The 25409-nt window shown below is 35.8% G+C and overlaps 3 protein-coding genes and 1 pseudogene across 9 annotated transcripts; 2 read left to right on the top strand and 2 right to left on the bottom strand.

The window, feature by feature from the left end:
- Window positions 1-7849: 7849 nt before the first annotated feature.
- On the bottom strand, window positions 7850-15634 carry LOC107869539 (vacuolar protein sorting-associated protein 25). 3 transcript variants are annotated; one of them, XM_016716064.2, is made up of 7 exons: window positions 15497-15634; window positions 12028-12119; window positions 11376-11515; window positions 9798-9851; window positions 9609-9697; window positions 8723-8798; window positions 7850-8338 (listed from the first exon to the last, which is right to left on the bottom strand). In XM_016716064.2, the coding sequence occupies exons 2-7, from the start codon at window positions 12084-12086 to the stop codon at window positions 8217-8219; spliced, it is 540 nt and encodes a 179-aa protein (XP_016571550.1). In that variant the 5' UTR covers window positions 12087-12119; window positions 15497-15634; the 3' UTR covers window positions 7850-8216. The 3 variants fall into 3 exon arrangements, with proteins under 3 accessions (XP_016571550.1, XP_047251061.1, XP_016571554.1); XM_047395105.1 differs by having other exon boundaries at window positions 15171-15498; XM_016716068.2 differs by lacking the exon at window positions 15497-15634 and adding an exon at window positions 12202-12247.
- Window positions 12767-14035, top strand: LOC107869529 (annotated as a pseudogene).
- An 81-nt stretch (window positions 15635-15715) lies between the features above and the next one.
- On the top strand, window positions 15716-23202 carry LOC107869556 (phosphomevalonate kinase, peroxisomal). Of its 5 annotated transcripts, none has more exons than XM_047395084.1 (11): window positions 15720-15849; window positions 16589-16651; window positions 16752-16902; window positions 17028-17125; window positions 17537-17646; window positions 17748-17800; window positions 18904-19290; window positions 20416-20520; window positions 21118-21345; window positions 21900-22022; window positions 22602-23202. In XM_047395084.1, exons 2-11 carry the CDS (start codon window positions 16644-16646, stop codon window positions 22866-22868), a joined length of 1530 nt encoding a protein of 509 aa, XP_047251040.1. In that variant the 5' UTR covers window positions 15720-15849; window positions 16589-16643; the 3' UTR covers window positions 22869-23202. The 5 variants fall into 5 exon arrangements, with proteins under 5 accessions (XP_047251054.1, XP_047251040.1, XP_047251053.1 ...); XM_047395097.1 differs by having other exon boundaries at window positions 15745-15835; XM_047395091.1 differs by having other exon boundaries at window positions 15778-15955.
- Window positions 23203-23304: 102 nt separating this feature from the next.
- LOC107869518 (pentatricopeptide repeat-containing protein At1g31920) lies at window positions 23305-25149 on the bottom strand. The gene has a single exon (XM_016716052.2). The coding sequence runs from the start codon at window positions 25147-25149 to the stop codon at window positions 23329-23331; it is 1821 nt and encodes a 606-aa protein (XP_016571538.1). The 3' UTR covers window positions 23305-23328.
- Between the last annotated feature and the right edge of the window lie 260 nt (window positions 25150-25409).

Raw genomic sequence — 25409 nt, forward strand, 5'->3', positions numbered from 1 at the left:
AGATTAGAGCCTCATGAGAGGAATTATCCTACCCATGATTTGGAGTTGTGCGTAGTTGTGTTTACCTTGAAGTTGTGGAGGCACTACTTGTATGGAGTTCGTTGTGAGATCTTCTCAAATCATTGTAGCCTTCAGTACTTTTTTACTCGCGAGATCTTCATATGAGGCAGCGTCGTTGGCTTGAGTTGCTTAAGGATTATGACTTGACTATTCTCTACCATTCGAGAAAGGCTAATGTGGTTGCGGATGCCTTGAGCTGGAAGTCGACTAGCATGGGTAGTTTAGCACATCTTTTGACCTAGGAGAGGCTTTTGGCCTTAGAGATCCAGTTTTTAGCTAACCAGATGTTTAGGCTTGATATTTTGACACCGGAGTGTCTTTTGGTATTTGTGGAGGCTAGATCTTCTTTGATGGAGCAGATTCGAGCTCATTGGTTTGATGATGTTGGATTGAGGTTGCTTCAAGATAAATTGTTAAGTGGGGAGGACAAGGAAGCCTCACTTGATTCAGATAGTGTTATGAGGATTGGGGCCTAAGTTTGTGTGCCGAGAGTGGTGATTGAATTAGGTTGATCTTGGAGGAGATCCATTGTTCCAGATATTCTATTCATCCAGGTGTGACTAAGATGTATCGTGATTTGAGGCAGCACTACTGGTGGGGTGGTATGAGGCGAAATCTAGCAGATTTTATGGCTCGTTGCCTATGTTGTCAGTAGGTGAAAGCCGAGCATATAAGGCCTGGTGGATTGCTTCAGAGGTTACCCATTTCCAAGTGGAAATGGAAACGGATCACTATGGACATCCTGACTGAGTGGCCTCGTACATCTCATAGTTCTGATAGTGTTTGGGTCATCGTGGATTGATTGACCAAGTCAACTCATTTTATTTTGGTTTAGGTCTCATTCAGTGCTGAGAGGTTAGCCCCTATCGTCATTGGTGAGATTGTACGTCTTCATGGTGTGTCGGTGTCCATTATTTTAGATTGAGGTTTTGTGTTCACATCTAACTTTTGAAAGACTTTTCAGGATGATTTGAGTACTTGAGTTGATCTTAGCACAACATTTCACTCCCAGAATGACGTCCAGTCAGAGAAGACTACTCAGGTTTTAGAGGATATGCTCCGCGCGTGCATGATGGATTTTCGTGTCCAGTAGGAGCAACATTTGGCTTTAGCAGAGTTTGCATATAATAATAGCTACCATTCCAGTATTGATATGGCTCATTTTGAGGCATTGTATGGTAGGCGTGTCGCTCTCAAGTAGGTTGGTTCGATATTTCAGAGGTGAGACCTCGAGGTACGGACTTGCTTCATGAGTCTTTAGATAGGGTTCGAATCATTCAGGAAAGACTTAGAGCGGCTTAGAGTAGGCAGAAGTGTTATACTGATCGTAGACTTCGTGCCTTGAGATTTGATGTTGGTGATCGTGTTTTCCTTTGAGTTTTATCCATGAAGGGTGCGATGAGGTTTGGGAAGAGGGGCAAGCTTAGCCTCAGGTATATTGGTCCATTTGAGATTCTTCGGACTATTGGTGATGTGGATTATGAGCTGTCTTTGTCTCTTGATCTATCAGCTGTTCATCCAGTTTTTCATGTTTCTATGCTTCGTCGTTATATTCTTGATGAGTCTCATGTCATTCATTGGGAGTCAGTTCAGTTAGATGAGCGGTTGTCCTTTGTTAAGGAGCCAGTTTCCATTTTTGGCTAGGGATGTTAGGCGGTGGTGCTCTAGAGTGATCCATTTAGTTAAGGTCCAGTGGCGACATCGACCTATAGATGAAGCTACTTGGGAGGTCGAGTTTGATATGCGTTGTCCTTATCCCAAGCTCTTTGTTGATTCAGGTATTTCTTTTGCCTTAGTTCGAGGACGAACTAGATTTTTAGTGGTGGATGATGTAATGACCTGAAAATTTAATGAAATATGTGAAATTTATGATTTTATGTGATTTGACTATTTTACCCCTTCCCGTAGTTGTATTATGATATTTTTGGAGTATGGAAGTGATTGACATGATTTTCGATGCATTTTGATATCATTTATGCAATATTGTGGTTTATGATGGCTTTGAGAGCCTTATTTTGGACTTATGTGGATATCTTTTTATTCGTGCAACGGATGGCCTAGCGGACTACGCCAGCAGCTCCAGAATATCAATTTTAGGCTAGGTAAACCTTTGGTTCGGGTCTCGATGCACCCAAGCTTATTTCAACCTATTGATCGAAAAGTTGGAAAATTGGAACATGAGTGTGGGACCCACATTGATTGAAATGACTTCGGATGAAAAATCCAATTTCGCCAGCAGATCCAAAATATCGATTTTAGGGTGTTAGCATATTTGGTATAATTTTACGGCTTTTAAATCTCATTTCGACCCTCGATTTGAAAAATTATAATTTTGGGTATCGGGGGTCAACTTTGTGAAAATGATATTCTTTTGAAAATCTGATATCGCCATCGCGTTCGGAACTTCGAATTTAGTATGGTTGCATAGTTCGTTTGTGTATATCGAACTCGAACGAATTCCGGGCACCCCATCGAAATCCGTTTCGACTTAAACAACTTTTCACCCTTTTTGGCCTATTTTGTTCATTTTTCATCTTGCCTCTTGAGAGTTAAACCCTAAATAGTTTGGGAGCTTAAAAGTGAAGCTTGGGAAGCTAGATTAACATCTTTTTCTTGATTTATTATAATTTAAGATAAGAATTCACCCTCTTTTTAGTAATTTCTTGATAAATTTTTCAAACCTCAAAAATCTTAGAGCATGATTTTAAACCCAAATTTCACCTTTTTCACTTGAATAATATTTTTATCTTATAATTACTATTTTTTTATCAATTTAACCTTCAAAGCAACTCTGATTCTTGATTTTAACCCGAGTTTCAAAGATTTTACCCGGTAAAGTTTAAAAATGACTTTTCTTCGATTTGAACTCCGTTTTTGACTTGATTTATCTTGAATTTTTAGATGTAGGTTCCTAAAACTATGGGAAACATGTTTTTAAAGTAAAGTTTCGATTTTGCCCTTCTTTTTCGGAAACTCATTTTGGGGGTCCGTTTTGACATCGAATCAAAAGTAGTCAATATGAGTGTCATTGGTTTTGTATTGATGCGTAGATTTCATATTTGATATTTTTAGTGGAGTTTGAAATTATTCGTGAAAAGTAAGGTTGTGGGTTCAAGTGTAGCAAACCGGTTTTGGCTTTGAGGTAGGTTATGACTTAACTCTTCAGACTGGACTGAGTAGTAAATGGTGGTACAAAATGCATGTTAAGGGTGAGAACTAATAATGAGAAATGACAATCTCTGTGTTGTGCCCGTGTGGGAGCCTATATGTGATGTAATTGTCGAAATTGAGATATTATGTGATATGTTTGATCGTGTGGGGTCCTATATGATATTGATAGCCTTTAATACATGTGAATAATTGTATTGTGTTGTTTAATATGGTACCATTGGTGTATTGTAATTATATCATACCTTATTGGCATATGAGACATGTGGAAATTCATGGATGAAACGAAAATAATAAGTGGATATTGGCTCATGTGGTTGTGGGAATGTATCATTGTGGTTGGTTGTGGAAATATATCATGTGATTGGTTGTGGAAATACTCATTGTGATTGATTGTGAGCATTACATCTTCATATCATACTCATTCATGAAACATTGGTACCACCGTGGCAACATCTGAGAAACACTGGCAACACCTTTTTAAGAAAATATTGTAACACCTTATAAAGGCCTTTCTGAGGGATATGCCAGAAAGGAGATATAAGATATGTGGATTGGATATGGATTGAAAAACCCCCCATGGGTCCTACGTCGGGAAGCTTTAGCTCCGTAGGTGTATACGGGGATTGTGCGACGATCCCGGAGGTTGTGCGACGACCTCATGCATCATCATCATCATCATATACATTGCACTCATCATCATCATCATATACATTGCACTTACTTTATTGTGTTTATATTTTGTTGTATTGCCTTATTGACTTGTTATCTATGTATTTGTCTTACCTTCCTTTTACTTGTATTTGATAATACTGTATCTACAGGTTCTCTCTTGTTCTATTTATATGTGACATAATGTATACTTGTGTTCAATATCTTGGTGTGTTGTTTTAATATATGTGAGATATATTAGAACTGTTAGTGCAAGCGATGTGGGCTACCATTGTGGGACATTTTCTGATTGCAGGTGACGTGCCCTTAGTGTATATTTTGTATGCTTTATTTACCACTTTGGTTGGTCTGCCTATGATACCTACTAAATACAAGTGGACCGTACTCATGCCTACTGCGCCCTTTTGGTGCAGGTCTTAGCTCAAGTGCGCCTCAGCATGATTGACTAGGGCGATTGTTAGAGCTTCCAAAGTAGCGGTTGGACATTCATGCGTCCGAAGTTCACCCCTATCTTTCTATAGTTGTTATGTCTTTATTAGTATTCAGAGACAATTATTATTCCTTTGTGGTTATTTTTCTGATGCATTTGACTCTTGGATTGTATTAGTAGTTCTTACACTATTGACACATGGTTTTGGGCATGATTGACATTTTGGATAAGTTCTTTCCGCATTGTTATGATTACTTATATGGTTCAGCTTCATTCTAGAAGCCTTACCGTGAGATATTTTTGTCTTTTCTTCTTTTTGTATCAGTTTGGGTGATAGGCTTACTTGTCAAGGTACGCCGCGACAAGTGCCATCATTACCCTCGTTTTTGGATCGTGACACCCTCATATCCAACTCACCTGTATAAAAAAAGATGGATAAATTTTTGCAAAATAAATATATCACGGACTTGCAATAATATTAAAAAAATTTACACATTATGAAAAACTTAATTCATAAATTAAAAAGAATTTAACATTTTACCTTAATTTGTGACCTCTATACCCCATTTAATGCACCAACAAGTATAAAAAAGAATCACAAATTCTACCTCAAATATAATGAAATTATTAGATGTATAACAAATAAAAAACAGATAATAATAATTTGTAATTCTCAACGAGAAAACTATAGAAGATAAGAAAGAAGTAACAAAAATGTGAAGAAGAGGAAGAAGCACTAAGAAAAAATCAGGAATTTTATTCCTTCTAAATAACATGTACATACCGTATAAATTCAAAATAGTTTTATCTTATATAAGATTTGAATCTGTTATTTGGTCATGAATTATTATTATAATAGTTTAATTATACAAGAAATTTATTTGATCCTAAATATTATCATAGTACTTTAGTAATACAAGAAATCTTGGACATAATCAATAGTTTGATTTTTATGTCCTTAATATTGACACATAGAAATATTATTATATTTGATTCTAAATGTTATTATTATACAATGAATTTTGTAGTTGATTTTTTCTTTTGTTGAAAAAAACTACCATATTTTTTTTTTCTTACTATTTTAGGAAAATAAATGTGAGTTACCATAGAATTTCTTTCCTTGTAGGAATCTTATACTAATCTTATCTTTTAATCAAGAAAATAATTAATTAATAATTTTTAAAAATATAAAAAAATAATTGTGTTTATTGTGGACTGTTTTAAGGAAGGATAAAAAATTCGAATCACTTTTCTAACGTACTTTGCACGTGTGTCCTGAGTCAATCAATAAAACTACATAAAAAAAAGAAGATAAAATATGGAGATGAATAAAGTGATGATCTAGAGGCAATTCGAAGGAATGTAGAAAAGCCTAGGACATCATAATTCTTTGAAGATATAAATAGACTTAAGATATCTACAAAACTATTATATCAATAAATAAAAGGAGAGAGATCCCAATTGTAGATCCATTGATATTTTGGGCATGAAAAATTATATATACAAAAAAAAAAAAAAGATAATTAGAACAAATTTTCACAAACAAATCTAACATCAAAATTTTTACAACATCCTTCACATTAAATAATGTTGACGGTAGTAGCTATATGTTTCTTTGCAGCAAGTGAACATGCAAGGTATCTCTAGTTCAACGTTTTCTCTTGTTCAGACATGTGATATTTCACAAATCTCTCAATAGTAGTTACTTCAAGGATCCTATTGAGATTTACCCTTCCACCTCTTTCAATGTAAACTGATACATCATATTTATATACACCGTAAAAGCCATGAGGATAACACTTTTAGTTTTTAACCTCATTGAATTCCTCAAACTTGAGTTTCTGCAGCACCATTAGACTCAAAAATTCACAAAGAATCAAAGAGCTATCGATCCCGACAGCAACACATATCTGCACTGCCATTGAAAGATTTATAAGAACTATGAATCTCCATAAGGCAAGACATGAAGTTTCAAATGCAAACAACTTTTTTTTTTTTTTAATTAAATGCAAACAACACATAAATATCTAGTAAACTTTTTCGCAAGTGTCGAGATACTGCAAGCATACTAAAGAGAAGCATGAAACAAAAACATGTAGGTAATTTTTTTATTAGATGACTAAAAACGTGATTATAGTTTTACATGCTAACAACAAAATTTATGATAAACATACGCCACGTTCTTATGGTCTACCTTTCTTTCCTATTTAGCTTGAACTTTTAGTATAAGGAATTGACCAAAAGAAAAAGTCTTACCCCTTTTTATCATTCAAATAACTATTATTTTTTTTTATCTTAATAATTGCGTCAATTTTAAAAAATTATTTACTAATATGATGAATGTGCAAACAAATTGGATTGAATTCTTTTTAATTCAAAAATTATTTATTTGTTCTCAACATTAAAGGTTGTTTCTTATATCTGCAATTTGAAATATGTGCAGAATCTAAACAATTAAATACTACTAATAATAATATATTGAACAAGGTTACTTATCTAGACGATCAAAAGTAGAAGGAGGCACCAAGCTGAAGAAAAAACATAAACTTAATGTTCGAATTACCTACCATAGATTTAAAAAGAAAAAACAAAACGTTGACTTTTACTTACTTTTGTCTCTACTTATTTAGGGCTACAAATAAAACAAACATTATACTTGAAGTATAACCGTAACAACTTAATAGAAAGTAAACACCAAATAATGCTTTGGTTTCTTCTCCTCATCTATTCGATCTCATGCACATTCTGAGATTAATAATTTAGTAGTAATTTGTATTAGCAGCACTTCGAAACATGGAGATCAAATACGGATCCATATTATACAAATTAGTTACCCAATTAACAATATCAATGGATGATTACTTAGAAGAAAGGGCAATTAACCTCGAGTTAATTTATGTAAATAGGCATTGAGCTGCAATAGCCAGAGAGAATTAGGGTTATTAACTTTGCTTTGAGATGCAATGCTCAGATGGATTGATAAAAAGGACATACACAATAATTATTTATACTATGTACTCCGTTCTTTTTGCTAGGATCCCAAACTAATATCAATAGGGAAGCGAAATTCAAACCCAATAACTTTATAATTGGAGTAAAAATGTGAAAAAGACGATTTTATCTAAAATGAAATTTTTTAATGAAGGACAAAAAATTTAAATCTGGAGTCTGTCTAAGTATGTAAACTACTATGTGGTGGGATCTAAAAGAGATACCACTTTCTCATGAATTTACTTTGAATCAAGACTTTTTGGCTCTACTTTATGTCAATTTTGCGAAGTAGCAACCCCATTTTTCACCTTGACAATATCAAATAAGCCTCCTACATCATCCAATTCTAAAATCCAGTAGTTTTTAACCGAAAGGTGATATGTCTTAATCCGGTTCGGTTCAATATGGTTCGATCAAATCCAGTAACCTTAAATGTTTTTTGAATATGTATAGATTATTAATTTAAAACTCGGTAACTTTAAAAGATTAAAATGCAGAACCCATAAACTTGAAATTCAGACTCCAATCTTAAGAAAAAGAAATACTTACTTTAAAGCAAGTCAAAGTCACAAACAACTAATATTTGGAAAAGTTGACATCACAACTCTTGAGAATGTGCAAATTCTACTTCCAAAATTTACACATAATTCTGCACCATGTGAAATAGTGAAGTAAGAAGTAAGAACTCAATATTCATTCTACTTGGAATCACAATGGTTCAGAAATGTACTTCAATATTCATTCTACTTGGAATCACAATGGTTCAGAAATGTATCTGTATCATAACACTGAAACCATTTTACCCCAAGTTCGACGACATCAAGCATTTCACAAGTGCTCATAGATAAGAACTTTCTCGCTCGTTGTACACATAAATATAGTCCAACAAGGTGGTTTACAGAGAAAATTTGACACCTTCATCATCAGCTGAAGTTCCCTTAAATATTGCAAGCTTCCCTTTATGTTCGAGCAGCTTTAAAGCTCGCATAAGGACTGTACGGTCTATTCCATGAAGCTCTGACCAATAAAACGCCAATGAAACAGATGAAATTACTAGGAAGCTAATAAAATAAGAAAAGATAAGAGCATAAGATCCTATAAACATAAATGCATACAGAATAGCGAGATGTTAAATGTAAAATGTTAGATAAAATGATCCACTGATTCTTCCATCGCATGGTAATGACCGAGTAGTTCAAGATTGAAACGAGCATATGATCATGTTAGAAAAGGAAAAACTGAAAGCACCAACTCTTCTCAGTTAAAATATGCTTTGTGCATGTAGGCAAGTGAAATGCCAAAATCCAAGCTAACATATGTAAAATATTTAAAGAAGACGACGAAAATAGTAAGCAATATGTGGTACCTAATATGTCATAGATTCTAAAACCTGAAGTTTACCTGTTCCACGGGACTCGGTCCCCGATCGTATTTCTTCAACTGTCATAACACTGTCCTCCAACCCATACTCCTTCACCTAATCAGATAGATAATACTTCCATAAGAAATCCGATAAGGCTCGAGAATGGCAGAAGATTGCCAACAGAACCACAATGTGAACAAGGTTAAATAATACTTCAGTTCATCAAACATCTCCACTACCAGAACCATGTCTTTATTCATCCATCCCCAAATAGGATATATCATAGTCTTCCAACAAGGAAACTAATTGCTAAACAGTTAAAATTGCATCTTTTACAGAATAATACACTGAAAACCATTTATATAAATGAATAACCCACGGAGAAACAAAATGATTCTGTTAGAAAACAGTTAGATGAGGCAGTAGGTATGGAGTGAGGGAGAGCAATGAGGAACATGGATGATCGGGATTATAAAACTAATAAAGAAGGGAAAATTGGGAAAGCAAATTAGGGTTCCCGTTTGCACAAACTTTCTTCACTTCATAATCTCAATTCCAATGCAGAAGTTTACTATCTGCTATCTTCACCCTCCTAATGGAGATCTGGGACTGTTTGAAAATGTATTCAAAAATTAACTCGTGAAGTAAACAACAGAAATGCAACTCATAAGGTGGCTACATGATTCTCTACACATTTGTGAAACCATTCAACACATAATTTAACAGTAAAGGAGGCTCTTTCAAATAATATCTACCTTTGTTTTTCTAGTACAGTAACAGAATATGACATTTGAGTATGACAGCCAAGAATGAATCCTATATCCTCTCAACTAGTCACAGTATAGTCCCCTCAAATGTAGACGCTAACATATTGAGTCATGACAATGCTAAAGACAGCAATAAATGTAAGGTTGCATGACTCACAAATTTTACAATCAAGTCTGCCCAGTCTTGGATACGATGCCATAGGACTAGACATTTTCTGTGACCTTTGTCCATCCATTCTGCACGACCTGTCAAATAGATCAGAGTCAGGAATCTAGAGTTCTGCAGCATAGGGGACTCACATACCAATAATTAGGCGATAGGGTCATTAAAAGGAAAGACACTTACCATCAGAAACCAAAGCAGAAAGAAATGCCTCCCTAGCTTCATAACTCAGAGATCCTGCACTATCAGAGATCACCGCTGTTCAGCCTGAGCATACTAAAATTGCCACCATTCCAGGTTAACAAAAGATATTCATCCAGTCAGAGGCAAGCTATCACGTAAATATATAATCACATCTTCTTTTAGCTACAAAATGCCAGGATTTTGCAAATTTTCGAAACTGGCAAGCCTTACTACGTAATGCTACTACAGTTGACATTTCTTTTGGTACATATGGTCTATGAACAGACATGCATACTTCATGGCCTACAAGGACTGAAGAAATTTCTTCAGAAACCTTGTGCTGGAACGAACAAGTATCAAAGATGCAAGCCATTAAGCTTTAGAATCACGTGAATTAACAGATTGATCATTTATATAATCTCTTACTTCCCTTAATAACACTTTGCAGAGGAAAAGAAATCCGTTGGAGGCAATGCACATGTGGTTTAAGGACAATTCAAGCTAACATGGATTACTCCATGGCATGTGACTGTAAGATAATTCCGTGAAATTTTGACAACATAGCAGAAACTTCCTCAAAGGATCTGAAACTGCAAGCCATTTTATATTCAGCTTTAATGGCATTTTGTTCTTTTTTCTGTTTTGCAGCTGTTTCTTATTGCCTTTCTTAAACCATCCACTCCACTTCCTTGAAAAATGGATGGGTAAACTACTGATTCACATGTAACTAATCCATTTTCTTTCCGGATAGTAGTATCTTCTCCGTATTACTGGCTATTTCAACAACAAACCGGAAAATCAGCATAAATATACAAATATGAAAAAGACTTGCATACAGAAAGCTGAAAAGACGTGATATCTTCTATGTTCCTTGATGCTGGGACAAGATCATCTTAGTTCAAATTTGTGGCAGGAATGAGAAAATCTATTCTGTTTTGGCTTCTCGATAAATGTCAAGTACAGATTCATTTTTGACAATCTTGTAAGAACAACTGTCTGAGGGATGGCCTTGGCTCAGCGGTAAGCTTGCTTACCGTGGTGTGCCAGGGTCGGGGGTTCGAAACGCCCCTCCAGCGAAGCTGGGGTGAGGGCGCGTAGGTCAGGCCCGGAGTGGTCCCCCCCCCTCCCCGACACCTACGGAGTAGGTATGAACCGGGTCGTCCCTTTGTAAGAACAACTGTCTACCACTTCTACAAGGATGCAAGCATCAACAAACAAAAGGAGATAGCTCCAGAGGAGGATAGTTACTCCTTCCTTTCAAATTTAAATGAAACTCTTCGCTTTGGGACGTTCCAAAATGCTTACCAAATTCATTTCTATACAACTTTTAAGACCTTTAAGCATTCAAATTCGTGACATATGCATTTATAAACTTAGAAATAATATTTTCTCTATAAAACATGAAAACTTTTTTGAAACTTCTTGACTTTTAATTTTTTTTGAAACTAATCTATAAAATATCACGACTTTTCAAACTATTACTTCAATTTTTCTTCCATTATCACTACTATAATATAAGTCAAATTAACATTTTAAATTGCACAGCAGTTGCAGTGGATAATAAGAAGAAGCACTCACTTTCAATAGCAGGATTACTGAACAACGGGAAGTCTTCCTCCAGCCCAATTACAAAGATCTTTTGGGTTCGACAGAAATCAATTATGAGCTCCTTCCATAGCTGTATTTGCTTCTCCCTGGTTTCCCTCACAGGCTGCAAACTAGGAAAGAATAAAATTTATCTTATGTGCAAAACATAAATTCCACATCAGAAATCTTCTAATACTGTGAAGAAAAGTCCAATTTCATGTGCAGCAAATAAAGAACATAATTATTTTTGTGAGAAACCATCTTAAATCCCCTTTAAAAATATCTTACCAGCATGCTTAGATCTATAAGTCAAACATTTCACATATAAGATTCATTTTCTTTTGCTTGTATACCATCAAATGTTAAAATGATCGCCTCCAATTAAGAGAAAAGAGTCCTATGGTGTTAGGTTTATTCCATAATAATTATGAGATCTAGGATCGAAGATTTAAAATCTCAGCTGAAACCATCAAATAGTTGATTGATATACTGCTGTCAAATGCAGGTTCACTTTAACACCCAATAAAAAGGTTCTCCATACATTTTGACCCAAAAAGTTCAAATGCTAAAACGCAGAAACTGAAATTTACTGCCAAATATTTATAAAAATAGAAACATGGAAATAAGGGCAAGAGTAAATTACGTGAAGTAAGGTGGATAATTAAAGAAGTTAGGCAGCTTGAATTCTCCCAGTTTCTGCATCGCTCATGAAATACTTCCTTCTCTGCCTTACACCTGCTCATTTAAAAATACTCCTTGTAACATATAAAGATGTCGAAGAAAGGACAGAAAGAGAAAAATATCATCAAAATGAAACCTGATACTAGAGGTGGTAAATGGCTGGTTGGGTTGGATTTAGAGAGGTTAAAGATGAGTTAAATAGAAAAGGGGTTATAACCCAACCCGACCACATCTACATGGGTTGTTGTTTCAGTAATTCTGGTCCAACCAATATTTTAAAGAATAAATTTACCCCCAAAAGAAAAACAAGGCTGAATTCATAAAAGAATATATACTGTGGTGCTATTCCACTTCCTATAAGAATATATACTTTTGGCTTGATAATGTCAAAATGGCATCAGAAGCACCTACATAGAAGGTTTAGTTATATAGGATGTTCTTTTTTCCTGCATATCAGAAATCAATTCGTTGTCCAGGACTGGCTTATTTGCATGAAGAATCGGAAACAAAGTGATTTCAAGTCATCACATGTGCTTTTGGGTGATGACTTCAAGCCAAAAAAGAGAGACACAGGAGAGGAAGCATCCAAAGAGAAGAGAAGAGAGAGAGAGAGAGAGAGAATATTTGGTCCAAGAAAAAGTGGTTACCAAACCCAAAAGGAGCTGAAGAGCGAAGATTTAGAAGAGAATAATCTATGAAGGTGAAGAAAAATCAAAAGCTAGGTTGGACTTTACGGAAGACCATTGCTGCTCCTGGACTCTCGGAGTTAAAAATTGAATTTTGAAAGCTCAACCAACATTTGTTAAGGGCGGAAATGAAGTGTTTCTTGTACTTCAAGGATAGAACAAGGAATAGGGAAGGGAAATCAGCACCAGTGATACTTGATGATTAGAGCAACTACTAATTTTAATAGGTTACTTAAGATTTGGAGGAGGTTTTGGATGTCTATACAAGGGCACAATTAAGCCTGCTGGTGAATTAACTGTTGTTGCCTTTAAAAAATTCAATAGAGATGGTTATCATGATCATAAGAAATGGGAAGCAGAAGTGTTTCTGCGAGTGGTAGATCACCCATATCTCGTCAAACTAATTGGATATTGTACCTATGATGGAGAGAGATATTCAGAGGCTACTGGTGTATGAATTCATGTCAAATAGAAGCCTGTAAAATCATCTCTTCAATAGCACCTTTCCTATTATTACTTGGCAAAGAAGACAGCAAATGATGCTTGGAGCAGCTCAGGGCCTGACTTATTTGGATGAAAAATTGGAAGTTGAGGTGATATATCATGACTTCAAGTCATCAAATGTTATTTTGGATAATGACTTCAAGTCAAAGTTTTCAGACTTCGAGCTTGCCAGAGAGGGCTCAACTGGCATAACACAACCATGTTTCCACAGCAATTGTGGTGAAATGGGGGTAATGCAGCCCCTGATACACGGAAACAGGACATCTCAAGCTAAGAGTGATGTGTGGAGCTTTGGTGTTGTATTGGATGAAGATCCTACCAGGTGGACGGTCCCTAGAAAGCAACAGATCTAGATCTGACAAGAAATCTCCCGCTTGAGTTAAAAATCAACCTGCTGATAGCAAGTTATTTGGTAGATCATGGGTCCAGGACTAAAAAATCAGTAGTTGCTCAATGCAGGTCGAAGTGCAACGTTAACTGCCATGTGTTCGCTAAAAATTGCAAAAGACCGACCCAAGATTGGGTCAGGTAACAGAAACTCTACAATAGATCATTCAGGTGTCTGGTGAAAATAGCTCCACAGATACAAATTCCAGAATATTGAAGATGATCCTGTTGCAGAAAAAAGTCAAAGCAGATGGGAGCCTCAGAATTAGCCAAAAGGGGAATGACTCGGCTGAAATCAGTAATGTTGGTGGAATAAGCAGAAGATTTCTGATTATGAAGAAGACCGAAGTTACACGGAAGGATTTTTCTTCCCACATATCAGATATGAATTAGTTGAGAAGCCGGCATACTGAATGACAGAATATAGTAATCAACTTGACGAGTAAATGAGGCTTTGCAATTTCAACGCATTAGTGGCCACGACTAGAGGCACCCATCAGTAGCCTAGAGTTTTTGTATGCCATCAAATTATGCATTTGCAGTGTAGGCCACTCTCTAACTTACCAGGATAAAAAAAGCAACCACTACAAAACATTGCGATCATTAAGAAAGCAACAAAATTTTCATAAATTCCCACTCAGAGCTACACTAATCAAAACAGTATCTGACATTATCTTGAGATATGAAAATGCGGGCATAGTAAAGCCAAATCAAGGAAAATGGAGAAGAATTCCATTCAAATGACCAAATTCAATCTCCTAAGAATTGTGAAAGCAAAGAACCGAAAATCCAGAATTCAAAGTGAATAAAGCATAAGTTCAGTGAAGTTCGAACAAGGAAATAAACCCAATCACCATTAGTATCAAGTTATTGTCTGGACCACAGAGAAGCATATATGACATGTGTTTCGTATAACAGAAAATGCTTTCCCGTGTTTAGTTACCTTAAAACCTGGAAAAGGTTTTCTTCCAAAATGGGAAAATGAGAATGACTTTATGTTATTTCAACTCCTATTCAATCTAATGCCTAGACATTGTTTATCAACATTCACTCTCTTTGGATGGTTGCTACATATTATTTCATAATTCGTATTGTATTGTTTAAATTAATACAATATTTGGACATACTGTATTGTTTTCCATCGTTACATCATGTCACACATCGATAATTTGAAGGATAAACCTAATAGAAAAGCAAAGTACGGGGTAAACCTACTCTAAAATAGGGTAATAATACGATTATTACATAATAAATAAAGACAAAACGAGAAAACAAAATAAGGTAAAGATGCGATCACACCTATTCGATCCTTACACAAAACGCGACTTTTCATTGTTACCTAATAATGGATTTAACAATGCGCTACAATAAAATTTAAGTAACAATCAAAACAATTATTGTATTTAAACTAATGACACAATACAATACAATACAAAAGGTAACAACCATCCAAACGAGCTGTTAATACTCAAGAGTATTAATACATAATACTTCACCTAATTCACCTTGTATAATTTCTGCAACTCACCTACAAACACAGGGAAATGATCCAGAAATTTTTTTCTCAAAATAAAGCAGTTTCAACTTCCTCAATACACATCAAGAAAAAATAAAAAACAAAACTTTTTTCACAAAATTAAGTAAAAAAAAAAAACTTTTTTTATAAAATTTGTATCTGGGTGTCTTTAATAATGGAAAAGGAAAACAAAGAGAACATACTTCAGAAACCCAAATCCTGGACTAACCACAAAGTCCCAAAAAAAGTTAACAAAAGAATAATCAAATTATCAATTATAGTTTCATATTTCACAACAACAAAAAGGACCCATTGTAAAGCATAGAGAAATTAATAACCTGAGTGAGAGCTAACGACTTGGTGATGAAGAGAAGATCACAACAGTCAATTCAAGGGGGAAAAAGTAAAAGACATATAAAGTTTGGAGTTCTGTAGCAATTATGAGAAAAAAGTTTGGAACTTGTCTAAGAAAATTGTTAAAATACAAATAAGTCCTAATAGTATAACTGATGGACAAATTGGCCCATATAACTTTTATTTTTTGGTAACAAGAAATGATTTCAGTGAAAAATAAAAAATAAATAAAATGTGCTACTTCTGCACATATAGTTCTTGTCGTCGTCTTCATTGCCAATCACTCTAGCAGCACCCCCACCATCACCAAGAACCCAACAAAAGCAAGTATCTTTTTGTACGTCTTTATAGGCTGAGTTTATCTTGGTGATAAATATGAATGGTTATCTGCCAATCTTGAAAAAAATTCAACTTTCTTGAAATTGTTCCTAATCTTTGGTGTGGTGGGTGATTTTGCGTTTAGCTTGTTGAAGAAATAATTTGTTTGAGCGTTTTAGAGGAACCCCATGTTGGATCATATCAGCTTAGATGCTTTATCTTTAGTTTAATAAGTTACTGAGATCAAAGATCTCCCTTTTCTTTGATTTTAGATGATTCTAGTTGGGATTAAGGTTTTGTTATGGTGGTATGTCTTGGTTCAGAGTTTGTTACTCCTTCTGTCGCAATGTATGTGACGCTATTTGACTAGGCACGGAGTTTAAGAAACAATGGAGGACTTTGGAAACTTGTGATCAAGAACAAGCCTTAGAATAAATCAAATCTCATTAAGGGTGATTAAAAGATTATACTTAAATTGTTTCTAAATTTAGTAAGTGACATTCCTTTCGGTATAGAGGAAGTAGTTGTCTTTGTAGTTTGGTTAGAAATAGGAATGAAATAGGTTGAAATGGAGCAGAATGGAGGATTGATGATATAGCTGATCCCGGCTAGTTGGGAATTAGGGCATATTTGTTGTTGTTGTTGTTGCGTTATATTGGAGGGTTTTGTTTCCTTTGTTATGCATTTATGTTTCATTTTGTCTCTTTGTATTTTTCTCAAGAAAAGCAAGTATGTTATTGGTTACTTTGCTTCTGCAGCTTATCTGTCTTGGATTGCACGTCTCAAGCTTTACAAAGTGAGAATTGTTAAATAATGGCTGTGTAAGTTTCGGATGTTTATCAGTTGGATTTTCCATTTTGTGTATACTTCAATAATCCAGTAACTATTTGTCTGATTTTCGGCTTATTGATGTCTAAACAGAGTTGCGTCTGCTCCTGGAAAGGTTTTGATGACTGGAGGTTATCTTGTTTTAGAGAGGCCTAATGCTGGTATTGTACTAAGCACAAATGCTCGTTTTTATGCTATTGTGAAGCCACTTTATGAGGAAATTAAACCTGAAAGTTGGGCATGGGTGAGTGATATTTGCTGCACTTAATCTGAAGTATGTACGACCATTTCTTTACTTGAAAAACACCTTTTTATGTATTTCCCTACGCTTTATTCCCACTGTATGGTAGTTTTATTATTCCTTTTCAGGCTTGGACAGATGTTAAATTGACTTCTCCCCAGATGGCAAGAGAAACCATGTATAAACTGTCTCTTAAACACCTAAAGCTTCAACCTGTTTCTTCAAGGCAAGTAGTTTAAGTCTCGTTAGCGAAAATATTGTAGTATTTTTCTTTTTATATTTGTGAATTTGCATAACAGTCTCTTGTTTCTAGTTTCCTTTTGGTGTCCTATGGACTATGAAGTCCCTATGTATATTGATGATTGGGTTTCTATTGTAGAGAATCATATTTGGTGTAGGTTTTCTACTTTTTGTTATACAACTTCTATATGGGAGTTAACTCCATCACTAATAAAATTTTTTACTTTATCAAAGAATGTTTGTGAATTTGCTGATTTTTTTTTTTTTTTTTTGAAGTATTAAATGTTAACCTGGCTACTGTATTCTCGATTTACTTCATCTGTTTGTTATAACATAAATGTGTAAGTCATCCAAATGGCAAGCAGTGTAGTAACTTATATTTTTAGTCGAACATCAGTGGATCAAGAAACTCCTTTGTAGAACATGCGGTGCAGTATGCCGTTGCAGCAGCCCATGTAACACTTGACAAAGATATGAAGGAGACATTGCAGAAACTACTTCTGCAGGGTAATGTCTGACACTCTTTCCTTTCTTATAGGAGGATGATGACAATCTTTTATATGGGACTTTCCAGACAAACAATGTCTCAAACTGCATTATCCATGCAGGTCTTGACATAACTATCTTGGGTTGCAATGAGTTCTATTCCTATAGGAATCAGGTGCGTTTGCAGCTTACTTGTATTTCTGATATGACATGTAGTTCAGTGATAGATAATTTATCTGTGAGTCCGGCTTGTTGGCATGAAGTGAAATTTGATATTCAGTAAACCATACCCAAAGTTGTTTAACTTGATATTTTCTAATTTGTGGCAGCTGTTTCAAGATTTACAGTTGGGGCAGGAAAAAAAATCATATGTCTATAAATTGCTTGCCAGTTTTTTTAATATTAGGGTTTACACAAAGTTGAATGGTTTAATGGAAAAATAGTACGGAGTACTACCTCAATCCCGGAAACTAACCTTAGTTGGCTCTATAATCAATTTGACCAATTGCTGGACTAATGTTTGACTAAATCTTTTCCAAGTTCAGAAGATAACACTGGACAAAAATATATACGTAATTCTTATTGGAAATACTGTGAAATAATGAAAAATTGATTATGCTACACCAAATGAATTTATATAGTTGACCAGACTCCACTTGGTGGGAATATATTGGGCATGTAGTTGTTGTTGTTTTTCCTTGACAACCAATATATTGTTTATGTTCAAATTCGCAAGTTTAAGACAAAAAAGTAAAACTAGAGTAGCCAACTTGAATAGAAGTCACAGCTGCAGAAGTTGTAAAAAGGAATGACTAGTCATGCACCAAGTGAGCACACGCTTTGTAAGATTTACTTCACCCATGGAAACGAATTTCTGCTTATTTGGTTTATTAATGAAGTTATAGGATTTGTATTGAATATAAAAACAATTCTACAAGGATTTGTATGGAATATCAAAACAAAATTGACACAAGCTTTCAATTATCCTTATCATCTTTTGTTGACACGTATATATCTTGATCATGTTAACATAGTGCTGGACTATAAGGACAAGAAATCGCAATGATAATATGACATATTTTTGTGTGGCTGGAACTGGTCAACTCGGATTACTCCTTTATAATATTCATTGACTGATATATTTAACTTTCTTTCAAATTACATTGTGTTACAGATGCATAAGTTAAGATGCAGTCTAAAATGTTATGCTACAAGCTAGTTTGTCTGTATTCTCTTGTTTGATAATAATTGAGACCTCTCTGTTAATTATTTATGTAGATTGAAGCACGCGGGCTCCCTCTTACACCTGAGTCATTGGCTTCCCTTCCACCTTTCGCTTCAATCACCTTTAATGCAGAAGAATCAACTGGCGAAAATCGCAAGCCTGAAGTTGCAAAGACTGGATTAGGGTCGTCAGCAGCTATGACAACTGCAGTTGTTGCCGCCTTACTTCATTATCTTGGCGTTGTGAACCTCTCCTCTTTGGCTGGGAACCAACTCCAAGGAAAGAAAGATGTCGCTGATCTTGATGTGCTTCATGTGATAGCTCAAACTGCTCATTGCATTGCACAGGGTAAAGTTGGCAGTGGGTTCGATGTTAGTTCTGCAGTTTATGGCAGTCAGCGCTATATCCGATTTTCACCTGAAGTGCTCTCTTCTGCGCAGGTCTTCTTCACTTTCCATATATTTGATTGATTTGTTGGCATAGTTTTGCTCATAGATAAAGTAATCTGTTAAAGTTTTATCAGAGGCTCGGGTACAGGAAAAATAGCCTGAACGGCTTCAGTGTATATATTTTGTTAATTTAATCGACCAAAGACTTACTCTTTGAAGCTCATTAATGACCCATGTTTGAATTCCATAACTTTTGTCCTGAGAGGTGATAATATAGTTAAAGTACACTTTCTGAATTGAGATAACTTAATATGAAGATGATGAATATATTACATCATTCAAGCCCCTGGGGCTTTGGTTAAGTGGTAAAAAATTTGTGTGTGATGTGTAAATTATGTAGATTAGGTGCACGTCACCAGTTCGAACCATGTGACGTACCAAATGCCTAGAACTTAGAAGAGTAGAGGTGCTGGTCTTTATCCACCAAGTTTCGGACCATGTGCCAACTGGCCCTCATGCATTTCTCGCTTACTAAAAAACAGAAGGAAAAAAATGTATCTCATCACTCAAATGTTGTTTCATCACTACATGCTTCAGTGGTGCTAAAATCTAGCTTGGTCGCCCAAGCCCCAGTCAATACCAAGTGAGCTGATGAGTTTTGCTAATTGTCAGACCACTTTTGATTATCTATGTAAAAATTGCTAATAGAGCTGCTTTTCCTTTAGGTGGATGCTTCGTCTTCCCTTATTCAACACTGTTTGGCATGACAATATTGTTGTTGGTCTTCGCAAAGTTTGAAAATAATTCATTCTCTATTCTACGAGAAATGTTATGAAACTCTTGATTTACAAAATCTTCTGTTGGTTCCTTTCCTCAGCATAACGAGAATTTTTATGAAAGGTTAAGGAATGAGGCCAGGGTTTATATAACGTGTCAGGGAAAATTATGGGACATTTGATGACTTAGTTTATCTTCAATGAATCAATCAACTATATCTCATTTATCAAACTAGTTGGTGTCGGCTACAAAAATCTACATTTATTACACTCTGTTCAGGCAGATTTCATCCCAATCAAACATCTGCTGATTGCTATGCAGAGTTATTATTGTGGATTTGCATCTAAATCTTGTCGAATCTAGTTTCACGACTGTTCTGACATTCTTTTGGATTAGCAGAATGCAGGTATGGCAACGCCACTAACAGAAGTCATTGGTGATGTCCTAAAAGCAAAGTGGGACCACGAGAGGACCAAGTTTTCACTGCCTCCTTTGATGACATTAGTGAGTATGAAATACTATATTTCTTTTTAATCAAAAAGATATGTTATACTATATTGAACAAATTTATGAATGTTCATCTGTTTAAGAATAATGGATTGCTCATCTGTTATAAGCTGGATGGACAGAATTACTGTTTTACATGTTAAACGACCTTTAATGACACATTCATATTCTCTTTTGATCTCCACACCCTTAGAACTGTCAAATAGATATGTAAAACTAATTTCAGCTTCAATTGCTGATATTGACGTCAAGTGTAGATTTACCTACCTGGTGCTTGGGCTAAACACAAATTTCTTTTGCAGAAGATACCTAACCTATATGATGAAAATGATAATTAACTTTAGGTCAATGGTCCTACCTAGCATGCTTTTGCTGGCCCTTTTTGGTTGAATCCCCTAATTAGCTCTATAACCGTTATAACTGAAGATGTTGACTGACTGAATTTTTACACTTTACTGTCACTTTAATGGATTTGTTCTTGCTCCTCCAAGACATCTACTCCAGCAGAATTTGTCCCATAGTTGAAGTGTTTTGTATGTGGTACGCGTAGTTTCTTCTTTTGAGTTGCCGGAGCTAATAGCTGAGCACTTGCAGTTACTTGGAGAACCGGGCAGTGGAGGATCTTCAACGCCATCAATGGTTGGTGCTGTTAAGAAATGGCAGAAGTCTGACCCTCAGGATTCTCTAGAAACATGGAGAAGGCTGTCAGAAGGAAACTCTGCTCTTGAAGCGCACCTTAATACCTTATGTAAATTGGCAGAGAGACATTACAATGCTTATGAATGCATCATCAATGCCTGCAGTCTGCTTCCTGCTGAAAAGGTAAAACTCTGTCGATCTAGAACAGAGCTGAAAAACTTATGAAATGGCAGGTGATGCTGATGACTGCCCTTATACCTCTTAGATGCTAATATGTTCTGGGAAGCTTTAATCTGATATAAATCTCTGGGTGTTGAAGATGCCAAAATGTTCAGTGAAGGGTTAATATTTTTTATGAAGCATCCAAAAAAATGTACCCTATATATGAAAATTTATTTCCCGCAGCTAATTAAACTAGATAGCTAATGCAATTCAAAGACTTGGATTGAAAGAACAAAATTTCCTACAGTTACTATTCTCCAAAAAAAAAAAAAATTCCTCCTGGTTCTTGTGTTCATTTTCATTTTTAGTGTTGCCTATATTGTCATGTGTAAAACTCCTAACATCTGTAAGTTCATGGCTTCCCTCTTTATGATGCCTCATTGTTCTTTTGTGCCCTTTCTACCTAATTGGATTCCCATTACTTTTTGGTATAATTGAGGAATTTCTATCCATAAGAGATTTTTTATTTTTTTTTAATTTCGAATTTTGAGTTCTTCTTTTTAAACCATGAACAGTGGTTGGAGAGAGCAAATGAACCAACTCAAGCAGAAATTGTTAAAGAATTATTAGGAGCTCGAGATGCAATGCTCCGGATTAGGTATCAGATGCGCAAGATGGGAGAAGCTGCTGGAATTCCAGTAAGTTCTCCAGTACCATGTAACTAGATTGTTTCTTCTCTTATTCTTTCAGTTCTCACTCCTCACCTATGTATGAATTACTTCAGATGAACATTTGTCAAGATATCATTCTATCTCAATGATGCAAAAGCAGGCTTTGTTTCTGTAGAATTTAATCTCTAGACAACTTCTATATGAAATTAGTGTCCAATTCCTTAGGGTTTCTATAGAATTCCAAAAGTACGAAGAAGTATTAAATGAAGTAAATGAACAATAAATTTCTTGAATGTGTTCGTATCAGTGGAAAATAGTTTCCAAATGAGAAAGAAAAGTAGGTCCCAATTCAAATTCCTACATCCATTGCTAAGCTTAGGAATGTTGTAGAAAGATGGTTTCCTAATTTAAACTTTCTTTTTGCTTTCAACAGACACAAAAGAATTACTTTTTCCATCTAATTTGCTGCACTGCAATTTTCCCAAGGAACATATTTCGACGACCTTGGCATTCAAACGATGCCTGTAAGGTCAAAAACTCTTAAAGAATCCAGTTCACTTGTTCCAGGTTTATAACCATTTCTTTCACCTTGTACACAATTCACAGATAGAACCAGAATCACAATCTCAGCTTTTAGATGCTACAATGAATATGGAGGGAGTCTTATTGGCGGGCATTCCTGGTGCTGGTGGATTTGACGCGGTTTTTGCAGTCACCTTGGGGGCCTCAAGTAAAAATGTGACTCAAGCTTGGAGTTCACTCAATGTTCTCGCAATGCTAGTACGGGAAGATCCTCATGGTGTATCCTTAGAAAACAACGATCCTCGGGCAAAGGAAATTACTGCAGCTATTTCTTCAATTCAGCTTGAATAATGATCAGGAAGATGGAGATCACTTGCAGTGCTCTAATAGTGTTATATGACTATGTTTTAATACAGTAGAATATGTTAGCTAGCTAGCTCTGGTAGGAGTTATCCAATAGTTTAAAGTTTCAAAACTGTAAGGTCGAAATGGCCTTTTTCTATTGTTTGAAGAGGGCACATATTTGCCACGAAAAAATAAGCTCCAGATGGGAGTCTCTTCTGGATCATTGAATCAAAAAATTGATCTTGCTGGAGTTGAATTTCCCTTTTATGTCTTTGTTCAAATTGACTGGTATCAAGTTTTGTGGATCAAACATTTAGCTTCGGCAGTGATTTCTTGTTTATTTCTTATGGAACTCCGGGAACGGCATGATTCTGACGGTAGGTGCTAATATTGTTTACATCTTTGAACTGCAGAAAGTATGACTATAACTATGAAAGGCAAGTTTGAAGGGGAAAAGAATATGTATTCACCAGTAGTCTTTACAAGAGCAAGTTCCATCTTTGAAATGGTGGAACCGATTTCTATCCCTAACAATGATATTTCTTTCGTAAATCATGGAAATTAGTTTAGTGTATGTATGACAATCCCTGCACATTCTGACATTTCTCACTATCCTTATAGGAGAACCTTGAGATGTTTTTATAAGTGCAAATGCAATAGCCAGCTTTTGACAATGAGTGCTCAGTCTTTGCCTCTTCTCTTCTTCGTCTACATCAAACAGTGCCAATGATGTATCCGGAGAATACCCTTCAAATTTCAGTTGCCATTCCATTTGGTGAAGCATGTCATACACCACATCACTGCAGGTATGTGACCTATCTTGTGACACAAACTTGTAGACCTTTCTGTTTGCTTCAACCAAGCAAGAACCAGGTACTTGACTTATCCCTTCATTAACCATTTTTGTCCGAATTGCAGCCATCTTTTCCCACATTTTAGCTTGTGCATACATATTGCAGAGCATGACATAGTCACTGGCATTTCTTGATTTCAACTTGAAAAGATTCTTGGCTGCTACTTCTCCCAACTCAACGTTCCGATGAACTCTGCAAGCACTTAGCAGACTTCTCCATAAGACGTCGTTTGGCTCCATTGACATGCCTTTGATGAGCTCCAAAGCTTCCTCGAGCCTCCCAGCTCGTCCCAAGAGATCAACCATACACCCATAATGCTGAATCGTTGGCTCTATCCGATGCTCCAGTCTCATCCTGTCAAAACATTTTAGCCCTTCTTCAACCAATCCAGCATGACTACAAGCACTCAAAACCCCTACATAAACAACATCATCAGGTTCCAATCTTTCCTTGAGCATTTCGTGGTAGATCCTTAGTGCTTCCTCCCCACGACCGTGCATGGCCAGCCCCGAGATTATGGTACTATAGGACATCTGATTCTTGTTTGTCATTCTTTGAAAGAGAAATAACCCTTTCTCTAGACATCCACATTTAACATACATGTCTATTAAGGATGTCTCTACTATAACATTGAGACCAGTCATGTTTCTTAAAAGATATCCATGTGTGGCTTTCCCAAAATCAAGGGCATCCAAATGAGCACAAGCAGAAATAACACTAACCAGTGTACTTTCCTCTGCCCTCCAACATCCCTCAGTGTTCATTTCACCAAAAACTTTGAGGCAGTCAGACCATAGTCCCAAGTTAGCATGACCTGCAATAAGTGCACTCCAAGAAGCTATACTTCTTTGATCCATTTGCTCAAAGACAAGGCAAGATTGCCTAATTTCTCCACACTTTCCATATATATTGATCAAACTGTTCTGCACAAACATGTCATCCTCATGTCCAAACTTCAAAACTTGCCCATGAATCTGCTTTCCTTCTTTGAGTGCCCGGAATCGAGCACATACCTTAAGAAGTGCAGGATATGAGAAGTTATCTGGTTCAACCCCATCTTCAATCATATGAATATACCAAAGTAGAGCTTCTTCCAAGTTCATATCCTTGACATATCCTCTTATTAAAGTATTGTATTCAAATGAACCTGGATCAATGATCTCCCCGAAAATCGAACAAGCATAGTCCATGCTGCGCCATTCTGAAAGTGCACAAGTGGATAAAAGATTGCCTACACAGAAGGAGTTATAAATGAATCCAAGTTTCAAGATTTGGCCATGAACTTGCTTCAACTCCAACATGTTGTTGCATTTCTTGATCATAGAAATCCATTCTTGCTCCTTCAAGATGAAGTTGAATTCTTTGGCTTTTGCATGATCTTCTTGAGGTATCAAGAATGGAGTCTGATAAAGGACTGAAGTCCTAACCATCATGCTTTACACCATCATTTTATTTCAAGAATTAAGCTCACTAGTGTAGTAGTATCAAGATTAAAACTTTGTGCTATGAAAATATTAAAATTTGGAATTGGAAAAGAAGTGAAACTAGCTTGGAATCTTGAACATTTTCTTGATTGTGACCTGTGAGGAGTGCTCTCATCCATGAGATTTGGCAAGTGAATTTGAACCAGAAAAAATCTGCCAAGTCATTAGACATGAGGAAGTTGATAGGATAATGTTTTTGAGTAGATGGG

This window comes from Capsicum annuum, chromosome 1 (assembly GCF_002878395.1).
Source record: "Capsicum annuum cultivar UCD-10X-F1 chromosome 1, UCD10Xv1.1, whole genome shotgun sequence".
Taxonomy (NCBI): Eukaryota; Viridiplantae; Streptophyta; class Magnoliopsida; order Solanales; family Solanaceae; genus Capsicum; species Capsicum annuum.